At 41.1% G+C, this 23,555-nt stretch overlaps 3 protein-coding genes across 3 annotated transcripts in view; 2 read left to right on the top strand and 1 right to left on the bottom strand.

The window, feature by feature from the left end:
* The window catches only part of LOC111055394 (delta-aminolevulinic acid dehydratase), a 36,753-nt gene extending 15,487 nt beyond the window's left edge, over window positions 1–21,266 (top strand). Inside the window, exons 6-8 of the mRNA XM_022342586.2 lie at window positions 8,302–8,418; window positions 9,943–10,042; window positions 20,439–21,266. Of these exons, the coding sequence (XP_022198278.2) occupies window positions 8,302–8,418; window positions 9,943–10,042; window positions 20,439–20,512 (291 nt within the window). The 3' untranslated portion in view covers window positions 20,513–21,266. The remainder of the gene's footprint in view (window positions 1–8,301; window positions 8,419–9,942; window positions 10,043–20,438) is intronic.
* On the top strand, window positions 18,008–19,117 carry LOC120352280. Its single transcript, XM_039432083.1, has 2 exons — window positions 18,008–18,442; window positions 18,485–19,117. The coding sequence occupies exons 1-2, from the start codon at window positions 18,363–18,365 to the stop codon at window positions 18,966–18,968; spliced, it is 564 nt and encodes a 187-aa protein (XP_039288017.1). The 5' UTR covers window positions 18,008–18,362; the 3' UTR covers window positions 18,969–19,117.
* Window positions 21,267–22,947: 1,681 nt separating the features above from the next.
* LOC111055392 (eukaryotic translation initiation factor 2 subunit 3, X-linked) overlaps window positions 22,948–23,555 on the bottom strand; it is a 56,833-nt gene continuing 56,225 nt past the window's right edge. The window contains exon 10 of the mRNA XM_022342584.2: window positions 22,948–23,128. Coding sequence (XP_022198276.1) covers window positions 23,074–23,128 — 55 coding nt within the window. The 3' untranslated portion in view covers window positions 22,948–23,073. The remainder of the gene's footprint in view (window positions 23,129–23,555) is intronic.

Raw genomic sequence — 23,555 nt, 5'->3', positions numbered from 1 at the left:
AAAGTTTTTATCCAAAATTTATCAAGTAATCATTCTACAGTGTTATCTGTGATTCATCAAACAAATTGTTTTGTATGATTTTACTACTATTATATTGCAAAAGTAATAAACCCACATTTTGATGTATTTTTTCGAACTGATTTCGGAGAAGCTTTTCATGTTTTTCAAATGTGGTAATTTATTGTAAATTATTTTTAAAATAGCCAGATCAACATGAACATCTGCCGACTCTTGAAGGTACGAATCGTGCCCAACAAGATGTTTTCACTTTCGTTCTAGTGTATGGACATTAAATTATCTTGTATTAAACACCATACTAGACAATCTATATTGTTGAATTGTCATGGTCATAAAACAAAACAGTGGGGAAATTATTATCTATTTATTCCTCTTAGAACGTAGAAAAAGATAAAGTCAACCACTTTATCGAATTGTAAGCTGTAAATACCAAACGAAGCGAAAAATGTTACAAAAAAAAACAAAACAAAAAAACACTAACAATTTAGTGAGTTTCACTTCAAAGTGTCAGCATTCTTTTTAGATTCGCCTCACATCGATTATTTGAGAAGGAGACTGAACTCTGCTGTTTTCGTAATTCGAAGTGTAATGCTGGGCGTGCATCGGTTAGTCAAGACAAGACAAGACTAGTCACGTTTAGTCACAATACTTCACATTGTTGCTTATGAAGACATGTCTGATTGCAATGACTAATCAGTGTGAGTTGCGTCATAAGCAGCAATGTGAAGTATTGTGACTAAACGTGTCTTGTCTTGTCTTGACTAATCGATGTGCGCCTAGCCTTATAGGTCTGTTTAATATTCAGAATTTGAAAAGCGTCTACCATGCATTGTTTTATTCTCCTTATATGGAGTGGCCATATATCACTTCAGAATCCATTCAAATATTTAGAGTTCAAAAGTGGGCCATTAGAGTTATGGTAGGTGAAACAGTGAGAACAAGCTGCCGGCCATTCTTCAAGGAGCTGGGAATTCTTCTTCTTCCCAGCCTTTTCATTTATGAATGTATCTCCTTAATTAAGAAAAATGAGAGCAATATGACAAGAGGATTGGCAATACATTTATACGAAACAAGGAGACGCCATCATCTTAGAGATGATCATCATCGAACTACTCTTTTCGCTAGAGGGGCTAGGAGTTCGGGTATCAGTCTTTACAATGCCTTGCCTGAACATAAAAACATTTTAGAATTCAAAAAATTTAGAAGTGAATTAAAAAAGAGCTAAATAAATGTTGTTTCTTTTCGATACGTGAGTTTAATGAGCATTTCAACGGCAATCACTCATCCTCCAATGCTTTTATCAATTAAAAGTTGATATGGCGGAAGGTGTGGCTCGTTCATCAATTGGGCTAGTCAGTCGGGTCGAGCGAGGGGTTTGTTACCACTGTCTGAAAAAAAATGGCTTCTGGTGGCCCTGAAAAGGGCCAAGTTTGTTGCTGGTGGCCCTGAAAAGGGACCAAGATTGTTGCTGGTGGCCCTGAAAAGGGACCAAGGCAGGCTAGATGTTTAGTAGTCGTCGACTGGCGCGATACCACGCTGCGCGAGGGTCCCGGGCAGGTCCGTCTGGTGCGAGAGCAGGCCGGCAGGGGCTCAAGTCAATGGTTCGCAGTCTCCACTCTGGTTTACCCGGGCTACGGAGAGGGCTGACCGGGTGATCTACTAGCCAGAGGTCGTGCCGAATCTCCGCCGGGAGGACCTCCTCGATCACTTCCTCGTTTAGAAGGGGCCTTCGGTCAAACCCCGGGCAGGCAGGGTCGTAGGCTTCCACTGCACACACTCCGATGTCGGTTCGGCACCCAACCCGCGCATCCAGAACCGCGCGCCAGTTGTTAGGCTGGGGCGCTAAGTCTTGGGGCGCAGCTGGCGCGGCAGTGTACAGCCTCAGCCTCTCCTCCACCTGGCGAAGCCGACGTAGGGCCCTCCTCTTCTGGATTCGGCGGCCGGCTTGGTTCCTCCTAGGCATCGGCTGGGTAGTAGACAAGGAAGACACCTCAGGTTGCAGTTAGTCTCGCCGTGGTTCCCTCATTGGCCTGCTCGCTGCTCTGCTCCTGGTCTCGGTAGTGGTCTCGGCTGGTAGTGGTCTCTGGTAGTGGTCTCGGCTGGTGGTCTCTTCTGGCTCTTCAGTGGAAGGCTGCTAGTGAGCAAGTGCTATCGAGGGTAGCTGAGTAGCCCCCTTTTATTCACAGTCCCTGAGTTCACCTGCGCTGCTATTGGCCGGCGGTGCTCGGCCAATAGAAACGCAGGAACGGGTGGCGGCGACTGAGGCGCACCCTGGTGGCGGGTGGGTCAACCACTCATTTGGTTGATGCGTGGCGTGGGGAGCAGAGCAGAGCGGCAGGCTGAAAGGTAGCGAACGCGAGGGAGGTATCAATTCCCCCCCCGTTTGAGGTAGCCACGGCGAGAATTTATTGATTGCAAAAAACAAGATACAATGTTTACAAAATATACAAAAGTGCTATTGGGCGATAATTTTACAGAAGTGAGACCAGAAGGGTCTCCCCCAACAGGTGGGTTGTGGTCAATAATTACAGAAATAAGACCAGAAGGGTCTCCCCTAACATGATAGCGGAACAGTAGCCGGGTGCGAAAGTTGGGCGGTATGACTATTCGCCAACCATTGCATGTCTTCTTCTCCCAGAGTCGGTTGTGTAGGCGGTAACTGGTGAGGAATACTTGATCAGTTCCCGGTTGATCCTCCAACGGTCGGGGTTAGATCTCCATCCATCGTTGCACCTGCGCGTTGATCTGGTCGTCTGTGGCCTGTGCTTTCCGAATCTCTTCTAACAGTTCAGTTTTGGTTGCAATGCTTGCTAGCGTAGCAGGTTCACTGGTGACTGGCAGGATGTCGGGAGGCATGGTTCGTTCTAGTTGTTGACTGGTCTTCTCAACTTTTTCGTTGTCGGGTTGCCGTGACAGTGTGTCGGCGAACTGATTCTCTTTACCCGGGCAGTGTTCTAGGGTGAAGTCAAATTCTTGTAGGAGCAGGGCCCATCGAGTGAGTTTGGCGCGGCTGTCCTTTGCAGTTTGTAACCAGGTAATCACCTTATTGTTGGTACGGAGTATAAATGGCCTGCCTTCCAGGTAAGGGCGATATTGCTTTATTGCCCAGACAACTGCAAGGCACTCTTGTTTGTTACTGTGATACTGTTGTTCCGTGTGGTTCAGCTTGGCACTGGCGTATGCGATCACCTTATGGTCATTGTTGATTTCTTGGTATAGGACAGCCCCTATACCGACTTTGCTGGCGTCTGTCTGTAGGATGAAGGTCTTGGAGAAATCTGGTCGACAGAGTGGTGGGATGTTGGCGGTCAATGCTTGTAGGCGGCGGAAAGCTGTCTCTTCTGTTGGTGACCATTTCCATCGTGTCTTCGTGCTAAGTAGCTCAGACAGAGGCGCACAAACGTCAGCGGCATTGGGTAAAAATTCTCGTAGCCAGCCGACTACTCCGAGAAATTCTCGCAGTTTCTTTCTGGTGGTGGGTGGTTGGGCAGAAGTCACAGCTAGGATAGCCTGTGGTTTTGCTTGGTTGCCCTCAGAGGTGATTATGTGACCGAGGTATTCAAGTTGCTTGCGGCCGATCTGGCATTTTGCTGCTGAGACAGAGAGATTGTATAGATTTAACCGTTCAAACACTTTGGCTAAGTGGAGTAAGTGTTCTTCCCAGGTATCCGAGTACACAATGATGTCGTCGAGATAAGCGTAGCAGAACTTGTCGACGTATCCACTCAGTACCTTGTTCATCATGGATTGGAAGCAGCTGGGTGCATTTTGTAGGCTGAAAGGCATGACCTTAAATTGTAGCTTTTCGCCGTAGGGAGTGGTGAAGACCGTGTAAGGTCGAGACTGGGGTGCGAGTAGTACCTGCCAGTATCCCATCCGTAGGTCGAGTGAGCTGAATATTTTTGAAGTTCCCAGGCTTCGAATGACGTCCTGTAGGGTCATCTGCGGTGCCGTGGCTGGAACGGTGATGGAATTCAGCCATCGGTAATCGATGCAGAACCGTGATGTGCCGTCCTTCTTGGGGACAACGACGATTGGAGAGTTGTAAGGCGAATCACTGGCTTCTACCAGGTTGCGTTCCTTGAGGGCGGCAACTTTGGACTCGATAATTTGCAGTTTCTCCCGTGAGTATCGGTAAGGCCGCTGGCTGCGTATTTCTGAGCTGTTGAGTTGAATTGTCATGGTGGCGGCCGTGGTGATGGAGGGTGGCATCTGCTCCATGAACAATTTTGCGTGTTGTTGCAGTAATACTGTTAACCGTCGGTGCTGGTCGCTGGGCGTGTCTTCTAGTAACTTGTCAACCAGGTGAGTGTTCATCTCTACTGAGACTGGTGGTTGCGCTATCCAGAAGATCGTATCTCGCTGCGTCTTGCCGTAGATTAGCCTGTCTTGCTCAAAGTCAAGCACTGCCTTATTCTCCCGAAACCATGGTCATCCCAAGATGATGTCTTCGCATAGGTCAGGTAGACCTAGGAAGGGAATATTTTGAATGTGCTGTTGGATCTGGAGTTCCAGATGTCCTTGTATGGCCGTTTCGCAGCTAGTGGGACGGTTGGCCAGCAGTACAGGTAGCTTCAGCGGTTGGATCCGTGTACCGTGGTCGAGGTGGGCAGCTCTCACGAAGTTGTGCGTTGCGGCTGAATCGAGTAGAGCGTGTAGTTGTTTACCTGTGAGGATGACAGGGATCCGGGGTAGAGTCTGTCCATCTAACTGGATCAAGGCTAGGTTCGGTGCTTGGCTGGGCGGAGGGCTGGTGATGTGGTTGTTGACTACTGGGGCAGCAGTGTTGGTGACCTTGTCGGTGACTGCGGCCAGGGCAGTGTTGGTGACCTGGTGGCTGACTGCGGCTGGGGCAGTGTTGGTGACCGGCTGGTTGACGGCGGCTGGGTCAGTGTTGGTGACCTGGTTGCTGACTGCGGCTGGGGCAGTGTTGGTGACCTGGTGGCTGAATGCGGCTGGGTCAGCGTTGGTGACCTGGTCCATGACAGTGATCCCGGTAGGTGGCGGGTGCATGTGGGTCACAGTTGCATGTCCCTCCCCAGGCTGGTGGTCGATGACGCACTCATCGTCGGCTGGTGATGCTGTCCTCTCGCGGGCTAGTAGAGGCGCGGCTGCTGGGTGCTGTGGAGAGTCTCTGTCAGCCGGGAAGAGCAAGGGGTCTTCGGTGACATTGGAAGGAGACTTAGCGATGCTAGCAGGGTCTACGGTGGCGTGACGGGTAGGCGATCAATCCGTTGTGAGTGAGACTGTCATGAGTGATGGCTGGGTGGTTGACGCGCAAGGGTGTGCCGGACGCGGTTGCTGTTGTGAGACGGTGACCCGGGTGACGACTGGTACTGGGTCATTCTTGATAGCCCGTGGAGGTGCGGCTGCTAGGTACCATGGATAGTCTCCGGTATCATGGATAGTCAGCTGAGAAGAGCGAGGGGTCTTCGGTGACGTTGGAAGGAGGCTTGGTGACGCTGGCAGGATCCACGGTGGCATGACCAAGGAATGACTGGCTGGCCGGTTCGGTGACGGTTATCGCTTGTAGTTGGGGTGGTGACCTGCGAGGCTGGCGCTGCAGGTCTTGCACCTCATCGTTAGTGTAGTGGACTCCTACTTTCCGTGCTGGAGGGGTGGAGTCCGAGTCTCTCCAGTATCGCCGTTTCCCTGCCGTTTCTTCGCGAGTTCTGGGCAGTCACGATGAAAATGCTTGGCCGGGCAGTAATGACACTGAGGAAGCTGGTTGTAGTTGAACCTCGGCGGCGGCTCTCGATGGGGTGGCCCTGCGGGTGCCGTAGGTTGAGGCGGCTTATATTTTGGTCGACTGTTGAGGTCGGTTTCCAGGTCGTTGGCGATCATGATCAGCTCTTCATAGTTCGTGGGACGAGCAGCTCGAACTAGGGTGCGAAGCTCGGAACTCAGCTGACCGATGAGCAGGGCGATCACCTCGTCTTCAGCCAGGTTGGTTCCTAAGTGCTGCTGTAGTTGGAGCTTCTGACGGATGAATCGCTCCACTGGCTGGTTTGGTTTGTGGGTGGTGCCATAAAATTCCGTGTGAGCGGCTGCGATTTTATGGGCTCCCGAGAAACGGGCCTGAAGTCGGTCATGGAACTGTTCCCAGGTGGTGACGAATTCTCCGTAGTCTCTCCACCAGGCGGCGGCGTCGTCTTGTAGTTGCGCTTTTAGAAGCATGACCCAGGTATAGCTGGGAATGTGGTGACCCTGTAGCAGCTCGGTGCACTGTCGCATGAAGATGATGGGGTCTTCATGGAGCTTGCCACGGAAGAACGGTAGCAGGGTCGCTATGCTGGTCAGCTGGCTGAGGTTGCTGGTGTAGCTGACGGCTGGAGCCGGTAAGTTGGCCATGTTGCTGGTTGCGGTAGTGGCGTGACTAGAGGTTGACGGTGGAGCAGGCAGGTTGACGGTCAGCGCGCTGGGTTGCAGGGTGGTTGGTTGAGCGGGCTTGCTGGTGAAGGCGGGTGGCTGCGTTGCCCTGGTTTTGCTGGTGGAAGCGGGCGGCTGCGTCGTGCTGCTGTCGGTTTGACCGGTGGTCTGTGCAGGCCAGCCGGCGAATGTAGACTCGGTGTGCTGGCTGGTTGACTGCATCGAATCTTTGGTGGTCGTATCTCCACTGTCTCCGGCTCCGGTTCTAGTCGCTACCATGTTCAGGTGTTATGGGCGCCACTGGGAAATTGCCTGTTCCCAGACAGGTATTCTGAATTGGAAGATTCAGAGACACATTTTGTTGAAAGAAAATAAGTTTGAATTTATTGTGTGAAAAATTCAAGACATACATTTAGATGAAAAATTTAAGACATACATTTAGTTGAAAATTTAGGTTGACATTTTGTTTGAAAAAAAGTTTTGACAGTGGTAACTGGTTACTGTATCTCCATACAGTGAGTGGCCCCACGTTGGCAGGCGCCAATAATTGATATGGCGGAAGGTGTGGCTCGTTCATCAATTGGGCTAGTCAGTCGGGTCGAGCGAGGGGTTTGTTACCACTGTCTGAAAAAAATGGCTTCTGGTGGCCCTGAAAAGGGACCAAGATTGTTGCTGGTGGCCCTGAAAAGGGACCAAGGCAGGCTAGATGTCGTCGACTGGTGTGATACCACGCCGCGCGAGGGTCCCGGGCAGGTCCGTCTGGTGCAAGAGCAGGCCGGCAGTGGCTCAAGTCAATGGTTCGCAGTCTCCACTCTGGTTTACCCGGGCTACGGAGAGGGCTGACCGGGTGATCTACTAGCCAGAGGTCGTGCCGAATCTCCGCCAGGAGGACCTCCTCGACCACTTCCTTGTTTAGAAGGGGCCTTCGGTCAAACCCCGGGCAGGCAGGGTCGTAGGCTTCCACTGCACACACTCCGATGTCGGTTCGGCACCCAACCCGCGCAGCGCCAGTTGTTAGGCTGGGGCGCTAAGTCTTGGGGCAAAGCTGGCGCGGCGGTGTACAGCCTCAGCCTCTCCTCCACCTGGCGAAGCCGACGTAGGGCCCTCCTCTTCTGGATTCGGCGGCCGGCTTGGTTCCTCCTAGGCATCGGCTGGGTAGTAGACAAGGAAGACACCTCAGGTTGCGGTTAGTCTCACCGTGGTTCCCTCATTGGCCTGCTCGCTGCTCTGCTCCTGGTCTCGGTAGTGGTCTCGGCTGGTAGTGGTCTCTGGTAGTGGTCTCGGCTGGTGGTCTCTTCTGGCTCTTCAGTGGAAGGCTGCTAGTGAGCAAGTGCTATTGAGGGTAGCTGAGTAGCCCCCTTTTATTCACAGTCCCCGAGTTCACCTGCGCTGCTATTGGCCGGCAGTGCTCGGCCAATAGAAACGCAGGAACGGGTGGTGGCGACTGAGGCGCACCCTAGTGGCGGGTGGGTCAACCACTCATTTGGTTGATGCGTGGCATGGGGAGCAGAGCAGAGCGGCAGGCTGAAAGGTAGCGAACGCGAGGGAGGTATCAAAGTAAAATGACTCAACTTTAAAATTGACATGACAAGTCCTTATACCCCTTTAATAGGAGGTTACTGGATGCTTTAAATATCAAATATCATCAATGCTGGGAGTTAAAAGTTTATCTCACTATAGAAGAATATAACTAAGAAGATAATATTGTTCTCATAAATAACTAAAATTGAAGCTATTTCGATTTTGTTATTCCTTTTGATATTAATTTCACTATTTATTTCTTTATATTATTTTCATATCTATATTTCCTGTATCATTCATCTATTTTCATTTTTCATTGTGCATTAGGTATTGTACTAAATAAAAACAGAATTAGAATATACTGTTTAAACCGTGAATTGTTCAATTTTTCAGGCTCGTGATGTGGAAGAGGGCTGTGATATGCTAATGGTGAAACCAGGCTTGGCGTACTTGGACATCATTCATCAGACAAAGCTAGCTCATCCCGAATATCCTCTCTTTGCTTATCAGGTAAAATGATACTCTTTGCTTTGATGATGTAAAGATTTAATAAAAATCAAACATTGAACTATCTTCATGTCAATATTTCAAACTGATAATTTTTCTACTATCTGCTTCTGAAATCTTGAATCAGTTCCATAATAAAATCAGATATGATTATGATTTTTGAAGGGACGGATTCAAGGATCCAAAGGTTCAAAGAACCCCACACCGAAGCTTATTGTGTTCCCAAGTAGTATGTTAGTTAGGCAAACCAATACCTATGTTCTTTACAAGAACCAGGAGTTTTTCCCTATACTAACATCCCAGTCGCAATCCTAACTGTCCATACTAACTGTCGCAATCCAGTGTGATATGCTTGGCAGTCTCTTCAGACTGATTAGTCCTCGTGACCTACGTGAGTTCCACTCCTGGCCTTCTTTGAAGGTCCTTCCGCTGAGGAAGGGGTGGCCAAGTTGCCTCTAGGGCGCCCGCCAACTCCTGACTCAGCCTCTTGACCCACATTTGTGCCTGGAGTTTCGTGACTCGTGACCAACGTGAGTTCCACTCCTGGCCTTTTTGTAGGTCTTTCCGCTGAGAGAGGGGACGCCAAACTGTCTCTAGTGCGCCCGGCGCCTGGTCACCCTCGACTTTGCCAATTGACCCACATTTATGCCTGGAGTTTCACCCATCTCTGGTCTCTTGGGTTTTTCTTTTTGCACACCGAAACTCTGCAGGGTCAAAAGCCTCACCTCTCCCAAGAGGTTTTGCCTGAATGGCCGCCATTCTTCGAGCAGTGGTGAGTTTTGGCCTCTCCACCCACAAACTCGTGACCTACGTGAGTTCTACTCCTGGTTTTTTTTGTAGGTCTTTCCGCTGAAGGAGGGGTCGCCAAATTGTCTCTAGGGCACCTGGTCACCCTCGACTCAGCCTCTTGACCTACATTTGTGCCTTGAGTTTCACCTATCTATGGTCTCTTGGGTTTTTCTTATTGCCACTCCGAAACTGCCCTTATGGGGCAGATCCCGTGGGTTTGAAGGCAAGACAACTTCTGGAGTTGCCTTGGGGTCCCTTTTAGTCGCCTCCTACGACAAGCAGGGATACTGTGGGTGAATTCTGGTTTTCAACACATTCTTAAGTACAATGTTCGACTCAAAGCTCCCCCAACCCACAGGGGGCTAAAATCAGATAGTAGATTTTAAATAGTAAAACTATTTTTAGTAGTAAAGACTATTTTTAATAGTTTTTAGATGGTAATTCCTGATAGTATTTTTTCTACTATCTGCTTCTGAAATCTTGAATCAGCTTCTTAAGTGTATTTCTTGAAATTATTACTCACTAATTTGTAGATTCAGTATTATTATTCTTTTAGCGTACTTGATATTTTATGCTATTGATGGAATCCTTTCAATTCATGTATGCTTATTCTTTTACAAACTTTCAATGTAATTTTAGAATTTGATTGCAGTATAGGTTATCAATAATACCATAGTACCCTTTATTTTTTCTTTAATCTTGCGTTTATCTTCGATAATTTTCAATATATGTTTTCAGGTTTCCGGTGAATATGCAATGCTTTATCATGCTGCAAAAGCTGGATGTCTGGAGTTGAAATCAGCACTGCGAGAAACATTAACATCATTTAGAAGAGCAGGCGAGTATCAAAATAAGCAACTAAAGCGTTTTTACCAGAAATATCAAGTAGTGATGAGTAGTAAAATATTATATAAATAATAGGCTTTAGCTATTTTTTTATATGTTTCACAAATCTGTTATTTTCTTTGATGTTTATTACACCAGGTTCAAAGTGTGTCTTGTGAAGCTAGAACATATTTATTGATTTTTCCAATCACATGACCATAATATAAGCTGCAATTCTACCATAATCCTAAAAATTAGCATCTTGCGTTTGTATTGAGCTCAAAGCTCATAGGAGGCGCGCCGCCTTTCTCAAATTAATATAATTATTAACGGAGGCGAGCGCACTTCTGATGTGCGTATTCTAACTTAAGCGGCTCATACACAGTGGTCCAGCATTGCATGTCGTGCTTGCAGGACGGGCCAAAAAAGGAAGGATCGTGCCAGTGTTTGAGGAATGTCGTGCTAAGCACGTCCTGCATTGGACGGCACGATGGCAATCCGGAAAGGTTTGATTTCCGTCGCGCCAGGCCAAAAAATATCACTTTCACAACCGACTTCTAGCACGGCACGGAGCGAACTGAATTTGCAGTGTATGGCGCTCATCGTGCCATGCCAAGCTGGTCGTGCCAATACAAAAATGGCAGGATGTGCAATGCACGAGCAGTGTATGGGCCGCTTTACTTAGGGCCATATGCACCGTCTACATTTAACGCTATACCACTTTCACTTGTAGATATGGTTGCCAATATTATCATTATGAGTTTCATTCGGGGTTTAAACGAACAGCTGACATTTATCTGTTTAAACTGAGTATCTGCATACTCATGCTAAGTAATTCAACCAGATTTTTTTTTATTTTGGAGACGTGGCAAGCGCGCCTTCTATGTGCTTTAGAAAGTTCTATTGAATAAAACAGAATGTGATCTCTCAGGGCTGTATAAACCATTCATTTTTGAGAACCAACTCAAGACAAGTATGATTGGTTGCCAAGCAACTAGCATCCAATAACAGGAACCAATCAGATTGGTTCAGTTATACAAGTTCAAGCTCACTTCTATAAATCGTCTATAAACGAGGCCCTCAATATTAAACCGGTCAAATCACGTAATATTGTTAATGAACACTTCTGGTTTTAATATTTTTCCTGTATCAGTTTCGTAGTAGTCGCTCAATCATTAAAATTTAAATTGTAAAAACACAAAATTGAAATTGTCAACCACTTTCATAAAAGTGGTTATAAAGTTCAGTTTGTGTTTTCAATTTCAATTTATTTCAGACAACTTATTCAACATAAGTACGTATTTTAAGTCCAGTATGAGCTGGATGATAACGATGATGGTGCTAGAGATGGAGAGTGAGTTACATTGCATCACTTATATCTTTAATGGTATTGCATTTTCTGCCCAAAACTAGTGGACTGTATAAATGAATGAAGATAGAGGAAATGATTGAAAGGCTAATTATTAGAATAGATGGACAGGAAAAATCAATATAATAAATACCGGTGCACCCTTGTGCATGCACTTGCCTTGGCCAATAGCTTGTCCATGCAAAAGGGTAGATGGCACCTTTGGTAGCTCAAGGGATTGCAGATAAAAGGAAAAAAGGTTGTCAACACCAAAGTAGTTGAATAAGCAATTTTAATGCTCAAACGACTATATTGAAAAAGGTAAAAAATATAATTCAGGTGGAATTAATTACAATAGATAATCAAAAAATATATGAATGATATTGCAATTAAAACAATAACCAACAACAAGTAATAGAAATTTCATAAGAAATTCCTAGAGAACAAAGATAAAGTGCAAAATGCTTAAGAGTGCTTTCAAATTGAAACTTAAATCCACAATTTCTAAAAAGTTGATAATTATTATGTCTGATGTCAGACCAAGAAAACAATGAAGTTTAAAAAATTGAAATAATAGAAAAATAGCAAATTATTTGAAAATGACACTCAGAAGAGCTCAATAAAAAATTATTACAGGAATTTGGAAAATTTAAAGGTTGAAGCTAAGAAAAATAAATCAATTTAAAAAAAAATATTAAAAATAGTATACCGTAACAAAAACCAGGATTAAACAAATGTTTGTCTGTGAACCTAAAACAATCTGGAGTGAATTAATAATAATCATGAAGTGTACAAATTTGAAGTTTCATTATTGAAACACAGATATTCCAAATGGTAATTAAAGAAATGTGATTTTGAAAGAAAGTAAAAAAGAGAAAGAGCTAGGTTAATAGCTAGCCTAAAAATGTAAACAAATGGGATAAAGATATGAAATTTTAAAACTGAAATTACACCTAAACTTCAAGTGCAGATCCAAAAATATAGAAAAATAACTAAGAATTGATTACTAAGAAGTAACTCAAGTTGAATACTTGAAGATAATAAAAACAATAAAATGAAAGTGAGGTTACAAAAATATTAAGCAACCTAACAACTTGACATAGGTCAATCAAGAGTTAAAGAATACATTTGTTTATGTTTAGTCATTTATCATGGACTAGACAAGATAATCAATGATATTGAGTTGACAAAGCCGGGAATAGAAAAAGTTGACAAAGCCGGGAATAGAAAAAATCATTCAATAGTCAAAAATACTTGTATGAAGACTGTACTTGACAAGTTATGATTAAGATCTCAAACTTGAGGACATAACCTAACATAAATAGTAAAGGTTGAACAAGTGATTAAAAAAGGGAATGAATGAATCCTTATTAAAGACTTAAATACATGAATAAAAAGAATTAAAAACTTGACCTGAATGGTATTTCCCAGTAACTGGAACAGTGGATACAGCTCAATGCTTCTCAGAAGTGAAGTTGGCTACAGCAGATGTTCGGCATGCGACTTGGACAGAAGACCTCGAAGAGTAGAAATTTCCATGAATATAGGTAAGCAGAAGGACCCTTCCTTAACTGCGTAAGGACAGGATTGGAAGTAGACTCCACAAGATGATGAATTTAATGAGTAGAGATCCCCTTTATCCAACGTGAATAAAGCAGGAAATGGATTTAGTACAATCCCTGAGATGATGAAGTGATGAGTAGAGATCCCCTTTATTCATCGTGAATAAAGCAGGAAATGGATTTAGTACAATCTCGAGATGAAGAAGTTGATGAAAACTTTGATAAGTTGAGAATTTCCTTGTCAACATGAGCATGTTGCAACTGGAAGCAAATGCAAACTAAACTGAGCAGGAAGCATTTTAAAACTGGGAATTATGTTTTGAATGATCAAAAAACATAAGAGAACAATTTTTATAATGCTGAAAGGCTACATATTTAAAAAGGGGATGAAAAATAAACATTTTTTACAAGACCCAAGCAAGGTGTAGAAGTTGAAGACATTTTAACAAGCGGAAGAAGGAAGTGAGTCAGAGCAAAACGTAAAACCAGGATCACGGCAAAAACCAATGCCAACATGAACCGCTAACAACAAATATGCCAAAAGAGATGAAGAATTCAAAGATAAGAATCTCCTCGCAGTAATTATGCAAAATAAAGAAATAAGAAATAAACATATTCAAAATAAAAAATATATATAAACCGCTAAATTAAAACCCAAGAGAATGCTAATTTCTTCCACCAGAGCAGACATAATCTAGTAGGCAGCTGACGTCAAGCATTGAACTAACAGCTGAGACATGTGCACTAAATACAAAAATGAAATGAGGAAAAATGCGAAGTGAGATTTAACAACTGGAATATCACAAAAAACAAAGACTATGCTAATAAAATTTCCAAACTAAACGGTACGACAAATTATTTTACAACACTAAATTAACTTACTTATAACAATAATTAGTAATTCTAATATTTTTATCTAATCAAACAGTAAGTCAGATTTCCTACATTCATTAAATTGTGATTGAGTAAAAAGCCTTTCCCTTGATCCAGTTACCTAATACTTACTTGAACTTCACCAAGGGTACTGTATGGGCACTGGTGAGAAGGGCGTTAAAGAGTTCAATACCTACATAATTATGACTTTTGTGGTTTTTAGTTAGCCTGGAATTGTGTTTTTTCTGGTGTTAGGTGCATGAATAGATTTTCTGGTTGTAAATTTATTGATATTTTCTTTAATGTAAGTTATACAGCTATATATGTACAAACTGGGTAAGCTTACTGTCATTATTTTCAATTTCTTGAGGTACTCCCTGTAGGAATCTGCCCACAGATACAGTACATCTCAGAGCTCTCTTTTACCATTTAAACACTCTGTCCGAGCCAGTGGAGTTACCCCAGAGTATTATGCCATATGTTAGGTGGCTATGGAAAAAACAAAATGGGAACTCAGCAGCAAGTTTTTACTGACATTACTTTTTAATTTAAGCAACAGAAAATCTATGGCCGGGACACACATATCCGCACCGAGCCCGAGCCGTGGCATGGCCGTGTGACGGATGTACTATGGCGGGTGAGAAAACAAATGCTTTCAAACGTGTAGGGACACATACTACCGCATCGCATCAGCACCATCACCGTGTTTGTTGCCCAAGCCATACCTGCGCCATCACCGACTAGTTCAGTTTACTTTTTGACGGAGATGGTGCGGGCTCGTTTAACATAGAGAGTGCTTATTGAAGAGATACAAAATTTTCCAGTTTTAACGATCAAAGTGATGAGAAATATCGTTGAACGAAAAATAAGTTAAACCAAAAGTAAAAGTATAACCAAAGGTATAGATGTAATATAATAAATAATAAAATAAACAACAAAACTTATAAAAGAAGGAACCCGTGACTTGTCTTAAATTTTAAATTTAAAACTAATTACATTTAGATACATTGGGTGCAACAGTATCGGTTTCAGCTTCAAAGTATCCTCCAAAATAACATCTTGGAACAACTTGCCCAGAAAGCTGAAAGCTCTCCACGTGGTGCGCCTGGATATCCAAATTGGGATGGAGACCCGATTTGGAGAACCAAATCCCGATACACCCCTTGTTCCAAAGCCCTTCTTCTTTTTCTTCTTCCCCTCTTGCTTTGGAACGTCAGTAGGGGGAAAGTGAGAGTACTGAAGAAAAGCTGGCTCAAAGATGCCCCCAAATCTACGCCAAAGCTGATTCTTGGTTCTAACCTTGTCCAATTCAATGTAATCTGAACTAACTTAACCTAGCCATACCCCTAATCTCACAATAAACCTCAAATGAAGATCCTTATTCCCACTTTTTTGGAAAAAACTAGATCCAGTTTTTTTTTTCTTGAATAACTAAGAAACCATTGATTTTAAAAAAAATTACAACAATAACTTTCTCCAGTAAATCTAATTAAGAATCCATTGACACCCCATTTGTCAAGATTGAACAAAAAATAAGGATCTTATAGAAAAAATTAGATCCAATTTCTTGAACAACTAAGAAACCGTTAATTTCATCAAAAAGCTACAAGAATGATTTTTTTCAGTAAATCCATTTGTCAAGGGATCAGTCTAACCTAACTCAAACTTTTTCTGAAACTGAGGAACAAGCACTCATAATCTCTAATGATATGTTTATGTTGAGACCTAGCACATCACCCTTTCTTAAGGAATACCAACCTCAGTACTAAACCCCCCCCTGAGGGGGGGGGTGACCCTCTGTCTTTAACCAGCTAAGTTTGAACTACTTGAAAACTCACCTCAGGTTTTATTAAACATTTATTATAAAAATAGATCATGAGTGTTGATAAATTTGGTCAATATTTGTATGATAAAGATAATAATAGTGATATTAATGTTGATATAAAAAATCTGATTCAGAATTTTTTCCATTTTTTACAATGCATACCATTAGCTGCAACTTTCATACCAAACATCAATCTCAATAATGAAAAAGAGTGGAAGTATATGACTGATCCAAACTTAATCCAACAATTCTCACTTTCTTCTGGAATCTCTTTTAAAGAATGGTATGAAAAAAATGTAATAAATATAGGTGAAAAATCTTAGGTTTAGGTGAGTACACCCAGAAAGAAATTGTAGATGTAGGTGAGTACACCCAGAAAAAATGTAGGTTTGGTTACCCAGACCAAGAGCATTATTCAACTTTAATAAAATAAATTCATTTGAAAAATCTAAGCTCATATAGATGGTGCAAATTTGATACTATATCATCACAGTCAGTATTTGAATATCTTGTGCTTTAAAAGAAGCTGATAAATCAAATAATAATGTAAAATGCTTTAAAATTAAATTTGAAGAAAATGGTTGGAGATCATTCTGTGGGAGAACAAGAACAATTCTACAAATTAATGATAATGTTTAGTAATCAATGGGATGATGCTGAAGGTAAAATATTAATACATTTGTAGAGTGTGGAAGTGGTTAGGAGATTAATACTTTTGATTTGAATATTGTCTAGTTTTTAACCAATTTTTTTGTTATTTTATAGATTTTTTTCAAATTTATAATACTCTTTTTACTGTTCCACTCAGTGGTGTATATTCAAACTCATTATCATAAAGGATTAAACAGTAGGCACTGGTTTTTGCTGTGAAATTATTTGTTGTTTCCAATGTCAACTTTATGTCTATTGCTCCAGATTTCAATAGTTCATTTTGCTTACTACAGTCTATAACAACCAATGGTGCATATTCATAAAATGTTTTATACTCAATTGATGTACTGCTGTTATAAGGATAGTATTCATTTTGGAATTCAGAGAACATGTGATACAATAAATGTTTATTACCAGCAATATTTTCATAGGCGAATGATTGAGCATTTAAATAGAGATAATAACATTGTTCAGATTACAGAAATCAAAATGTGACCTGTTAGCAGTTATATCATTTTTCCTATTCTTTCAAAATCCAAGAATAATGAATCGAGGTTCTAATATGTTCAAAGTTGTCTTAACTGTCCATTGAAGATTGGTAGTTTCAGGTAATTGTGGAAATTCATGCAATTCCCATGACCTGAATAGAATGGTAATTGGTATATCACTATGTGTTAAACTCAGCAGATCAAGACAAACAGTGTCAGAAGCATATATGTAGGGTACTTTCTATTGTAGTTTTGTGATATCAATTTTTACCGATTTTGCTGTCTCTAATTCAATACAATTCAAGTCTGATATCTTAATAGAACAATTTCCTGACAAACATTCAATAGAACTTCTCTATAGTCTTCCATTACACCTAACCACATATCCAAAGGAATGCAAAAGCAGAATTTATCTAAATTTTTCCATCCAGTCAACTTCCATCCTGTATTCTCCATAATTTTTTGATTGACGTAGATAGTTTTTCATGGTTGTTGTCAATCCTACTTTATGTGTGTGATCAACCTCAACCCCTCCCAATTCATATCTGATTTCATCAAATAGGTATGCAACTCCATTATTGATAAGTGAAAAGTCCTTGGTTTCAACATCATTCTTATCTTTTACTTTGATTTCGCCTTCAATTATGAGAAAACTTCTACTTGGAAGTGTATAAATATCTTCTTGTTTTGAACTAATTCGAATTTCATCATTGTAATTGAATGTCTGTTGAATATATGGTGTGTGAGTGATATAATCATATTTGGTAATACTCTTATCAAGATGTACATTCTGATCAACAAGTAATATATCCGACTTGACTTCTTTCTTATACATTTTTATTATATATTTTTTCTTCTCAATACAACCTGAGGGAAGGTGAGTTTTCAAGTAGTTCAAACTTAGCTGGTTAAAGACAGAGGGTCACCCCCCCACAGGGGGGGTTTAGTGCTGAGGTTGGTATTCCCTAAGAAAGGGTGCTATGCTAGGTCTCAACATAAAAATATAATTAGAGATTCTGAGTGCTTGTTGCTCAGTTTCAGAAAAAGTTGAGTTAGGTTAGACTGATCTCTTGACAAATGGATTTACTGAAAAAAATCATTCTTGTAGCTTTTTGATTAAATTAATGGTTTCTTAGTTGTTCAAGAAATTGGATCTAATTTTTTCCATAAGATCCTTATTTTTTGTTCAATCTTGACAAATGGGGTGTCAATGGGGTGTTAGTTCAGATTACATTGGATTGGGCAAGGTTAGAACCAAGAATCAGCTTTGACGTAGATTTGGGGGCAGCTTTGAGCCAGCTTTTCTTCAGTACTCTCACTTTCCCCCTACTAACGTCTATCATGGTGTTCTGGTGTGTCATCTGGTGGTGCTCTGCTCGCTCTTGGAATGGCGAGTGGTGGTGGTACTGGATAGGGTACCGGAGCCCTGTAAACCCTAGAATGACACGTTTCCACTGACTTAGCTTTGAGTCATTCTCACTTTATTCTTTCTGTCTGGCCTTTCTTGGCCAATCTTTTCTTTTCTTATTTCTTGGCGTCTGGTGGCAGCCGGACTTCAATTTCAGCCAATTATTTTCTCCTTGATCATGAATAGTACAACTAATAGAGCGATTACCAGGGCTAGGGCATCCCCCAGAAGCGATAACACTGCGATTTCCAGAGCTAGGGCATCCCCCAGAAGCGATAACACTGCAATTTCCAGAGCTAGGGCATCCCCCGTAAGCGATGAACCTCAGGATGGAGAAAATGCTAGGGCGTTCCCCAGAAGCGACGAAAATGTCATTAGAGCACCGCCACAAGCACCTAGAATGCGAATTTCAACATGGAACGTGGGCTACATTGAGCCAGTCATTACTGGACGCAGCACCGAATTGGGCAAAGTACTACAACGTAGACGCATTAATTTTTGTTGTATTCAAGAGACAAAGTGGAAGGGGTCTAAATCACGGAACATTGGCTGTGGCTACAAACTGATATATCATGGTACTAGAGCACAGAATGGAGTTGGGATTGTTGTGGATACGGATCTCCAGGAAAGGGTGGTGGAAGTGAGAAGAGTCAGTGAAAGATTGATGTCTATTAAATTTGCTTTGGACAGACAATCAATGCTGCATGAATGTCATAAGTGCTTATGCACCAAAAGCAGGTTGTACATACGCTGGAAAAGACACATTCTGGGAAGAGATAAATGATATTTTATGTACCATACCTTCCACTGAAAATACGTATGTCTGTGGAGACCTGAATGAACATGTAGGGCAGACCACAACAGTCTATAACAGGATACATGACAATTACGTTTATGGAAATGTTAATACAGAAGGCGAGAAAATTCTTGAGTTAGCATCAACACACAATCTAGCATTAATCAATACTTTTTTCACTAAGCAGCAGGAGCACCTTATTACTTACAGAAGTGGAAATGTGGCATCGCAGATTGACTTCATAATGACCAATAGAGAAAAGTTGAAAACATGTAGAGACTGCAAAGTCATACCAGGAGAGCCTCTCACCTCCCAGCACCGAATCCTAGTGGCAGAATTTATCATGCCAGGCCAATTCAAGGCCAAAAAGGTCAGGACTCCAAAGATAAGTTGGCAGAAGCTTAATAGCGATGAGGGTAGGGATTTTTCTCTAAAAATGGACCACTACATTCAATTGAAGACGCAGTATGAAGAAGTCAATGCGGGTGGCACCAGTCTATGAAAAGATAATGGAAGGAAGATTACGCTGGTATGGACATGTAAATAGACGTTTAACCAATCATATGACAAGGAAAGTACTTGATATGGAGACACAGCGGAGGGGCAGAGGCAGACCCCGTCTCACATGGCTAGGTTTAGTTCATATAAATATGAAGCAGTTGGACCTGACAAATCAGACAACCCAGGATCGTTCCAACTGGAGACTTAGATCGAGGAGAGCCGACCCCAAATAATGGGAAAAAGGCAAGGAGGAAGAAGAAGAAGACATTTAGATACATTAGGCAGAAGATAACATTACAGTTGTGTTGTGAGTGATGTTGTGGTACTTTTCCATAATGAAAACACAAATTCAAATTTGTGTTTTCAGAAGATAACCATTTCATTGCTGATATATATTTCCGATACATGACTGATTGTGGTATTGTTATGCACCAAAATATATACCAGAACTATGATACTCATCGTCTATAGGTAATTAGTTTAAAATTGAAAAATATAAATTTAAATCGGATGTAACAAGCTTTAATAGTGTTATATTATTAACAATAGTTTAACAGATTCAGAAATCAGAGCACAGTAGCACTACAGAACTGAGACACTGCTGCCGCTCGGCTGTCGCACGGATACGTGTGTTCTCCTACCATCATCACCGTGTCGCGAACGTAGCTCGGCCGTATCTCGGCACGGGCTCGGCGCGGTTATATGTGTCCCGAGCTTAACTCGTGCAAGCCTAGAGCAAATTAAGGCCATATGATCCTCCCAGTTGAGTTTTTGATCTAATTTTATCCCTAGGAGTTTTACAGATTTATTAGATTCATTCATATTTTCATATTGAACATTTCAGTATAAATTTAAATTACATTATGGAAAGTACCAAAACATCACACACAACACAACTTTAAAATTTAAATATGTGAAAATTATCATATAATTAAGAAAATTTAATAATTGTTTCAGGAGCTGATTGTATCATATCCTACTACACTCCTCAAGTACTGGAATGGATTGAAGCTGGATCATGGAATGAATAGTACATGAAACTCATCTGATAGAAGTAGTCCGATTATTACTATTGTGATATTCATCTGAACAATTGTAGGCCTGGTTAGTTCCTCTCATCATCATACACTGGGTTGCACTAAACAAAATCAATCCGGGATTTGTCAAAGTATGAAGCTGTTTAAAGATGGCTATAGTTGGTCCAACCATCAGAATATTTCACAAAAGACATTGAACAATTAAAATCATCTAACAATTGTTAGAAATATTATTGAGTAGGACTTATAAAGCACATTCTGTATAGGAGGTCCTGGTTTATATGATTGTCAAAAATTGGCATAAGTTCGGAATCGCAAAAAAACAAAAGATCTGATTATGCTGTCTAGGCCAGATAATAAGGTATCTTACAGAAAAAGTTGAATTGAGGTGTACTTCTCAAGTTCTAATTGATATGTGATGTAACAATGATCACTATTGTTGGCTCTTTCACTGCCTCAAGTTTTTTCTTGTTTTCGTGTTGGGAGGTTTATAATATTTATACTCATTTGATGAATACATTTTTGAATGAATTTGTTGATCATGTCATGCTCAATAGGTATATAACTTTTATTGAAAATAAACTTGTATTTTATAACTTGTTATTGTTTAGATAAATTTACAATACTTCATTTTATTTTTTTAAATAATTTTGGTATGGTGTTTTTCCTCTGTTATTAAAATGTTTATAAATCTTGAATAAAAACATGAATTTTGTGGTTCCTCAAAAATTCCCCCACCAAAAAAACTGACATTATTTGTTTCGTTTGGCTTATAGAAATGGTAGAAATTTTAAGGATATCGATCTATATATAGCAATAAATATCAATAGCAGGAAAATATGGATAGAGGCTACATTGGAGTTCAAAAATTGGACTACAATAATCAATATATTCGGGTCAAAAGATTGTAAAAAATGAAAGATTTGAATTTTTCATTAAATCCACGAATAAAAAAAACATCATGGATTTTTGCAAAAATGGTCAACAATTAAAATCGCTCAAACTCTCAGGTATGATAGTACTTGACGAGAGGAACAATAAATATGTCATCACATTGGCCAAATTCACTCCTATTCTTGAGTTATAAGCATTTGAAGATGAGTGATTCTTCTGCTCTCAGAGTGGAGGAAAGATTTTATGTTTGAGTGAACAACTTACCCTGTATTGTAGGGAAACGTCTCATATATAGCACGACACTCGTTAGGTCAACCTCTATCCATAGCGTGAATATCAACCAAAAATGGAAGATTTGCATTTTTCATGAAATCCATGAATCATTTGCAAAAATGGGAGGTTTGAAGTTTTCATAAAATCCATGAACATCTTGGATTTTTGCAAAAATGGAAGATTTTTTTGTAAAATCGCTCAAACTCAGTACCTACTGCATGTTTCTGCTGCCCTGGTAGCCGATTCGGTTGATTTTCAGCCAACACTGATGAAAATCAGTACCCTATGCATGCATGTTTGGAAAACTGCATTGGAAAGCATAAAAATCAACTGAATTTGCTACCAGGGCAGCAGAAACATGCAATAGGTACCGAATTCATCGGTGTTGAATGAAAATCAACTGAATCTGCTACCAGGGCAGCAGAAGCATGCATGCAATAGGTACTGAATTCATCAGGTTGAATGAAAGAAAATCAACTGTATCTGCTACCAGGGCAGCAGAAACATGCATGCAATAGGTACTGAATTCATCAGTGTTGAATGAAAGAAAATCAACTATATCTGCTACCAGGGCAGCAGAAACATGCAATAGGAACCGAATTCATCGGTGTTGAATGAAAATCAACTGAATCTGCTACCAGGGCAGCAGAAACATGCAATAGGTACCGAATTCATCGGTGTTGAATGAAAATCAACTTAATTTGCTACCAGGGTAGCAGAAACATGCAATAGGTACCGAATTCATCGGTGTTGAATGAAAATCAACTGAATCTGCTACCAGGGCAGCAGAAGCATGCAATAGGTACTGAATTCATCAGTGTTGAATGGAAAATCAACTGTATCTGCTACCAGGGCAGCAGAAACATGCAATAGGAACCGAATTCATCGGTGTTGAATGAAAATCAACTGAATCTGCTACCAGGGCTGCAGAAACATGCAAGAGGTACTGAATTCATCGGTGTTGAATGAAAATCAACCGAATCTGCTACCAGGGCAGCAGAAACATGCAATAGGTACCGAATTCGTCGGTGTTGAATGAAAATCAACCGAATCTGCTACCAGGGCTGCAGAAACATGCAAGAGGTACTGAATTCATCCAAGGGATTCCTATTCATCCATCAAAAGACAATAAAATTCAAAGTTTCCGCTTATTTCAGAGGTTATTTGCATAATTCAACCAAAATTTAACAAAATTCACCATGGCAGAAGAAGTAAGGAAGAGGTGTGGGTAGATAATTTTTCAAGACCATAAATAATAAGTATCATGTTATCAAATAAATGTTTATTCCAATAGGCTTTGTGGCGAGTAGTCCAACAATTTTCAAACAAACAAATAAAATAATTATTGTTAATTATAAACGCTTAGCCTAGAAATAAATTGATTTCTTCTACGTGGTTGGTTCAATGGTCTCCCCTCCGCGGATTTGTCCCCATCCAATCAATCTGAAAAACAAACACAAGCAAAACATGTAATAATGGAAATGAGCTAAACGTTTGACTGAATTCTTAAATAAATGTTTTTAAATTAGGAAATAAAACAGGATGCATAACTATGTATAAAAGTAGTCTTGTATGTATAAAGTAGTTATACTTATATGTATGTAACTATAAGTATAAGTAGTCCTGTAACTACCCTATCAAATATCCTGCATTTCAATCAAAATCTTATCAATTTGAAAATACTAATAAAAACTGAAACTCTTCTGATTTGAGTAGATTCTGATGAAACTACTTAAAGGTGCGAACAGACTTTTGTGCCACAAACACGCCCATTTCACTTTTCATCAGCTGATACTATCTATGCTTATATCTGCATTTGTCCAGAAACAGTAGGCTACAGATAATACTAATTATAGCATTAGCTGATGAA

The sequence above is a fragment of the Nilaparvata lugens genome, chromosome 7 (assembly GCF_014356525.2).
Source record: "Nilaparvata lugens isolate BPH chromosome 7, ASM1435652v1, whole genome shotgun sequence".
Classification (NCBI taxonomy): domain Eukaryota; kingdom Metazoa; phylum Arthropoda; class Insecta; order Hemiptera; family Delphacidae; genus Nilaparvata; species Nilaparvata lugens.
The sequence above is the reverse complement of the archived record's forward strand: the minus strand, read 5'-3'. Positions and strand labels throughout refer to the sequence as shown.

Bases quoted from the DNA above. Each gene is read 5' to 3' on its own strand.
- LOC120352280 (XM_039432083.1), top strand. From the start codon at position 18,363: ATGAATAGTACAACTAATAGAGCGATTACCAGGGCTAGGGCATCCCCC. The intron at 18,443-18,484 runs GGCATCCCCCAG...TTCCAGAGCTAG, and splicing joins ACTGCGATTTCCAGAGCTAG to GGCATCCCCCGTAAGCGATG.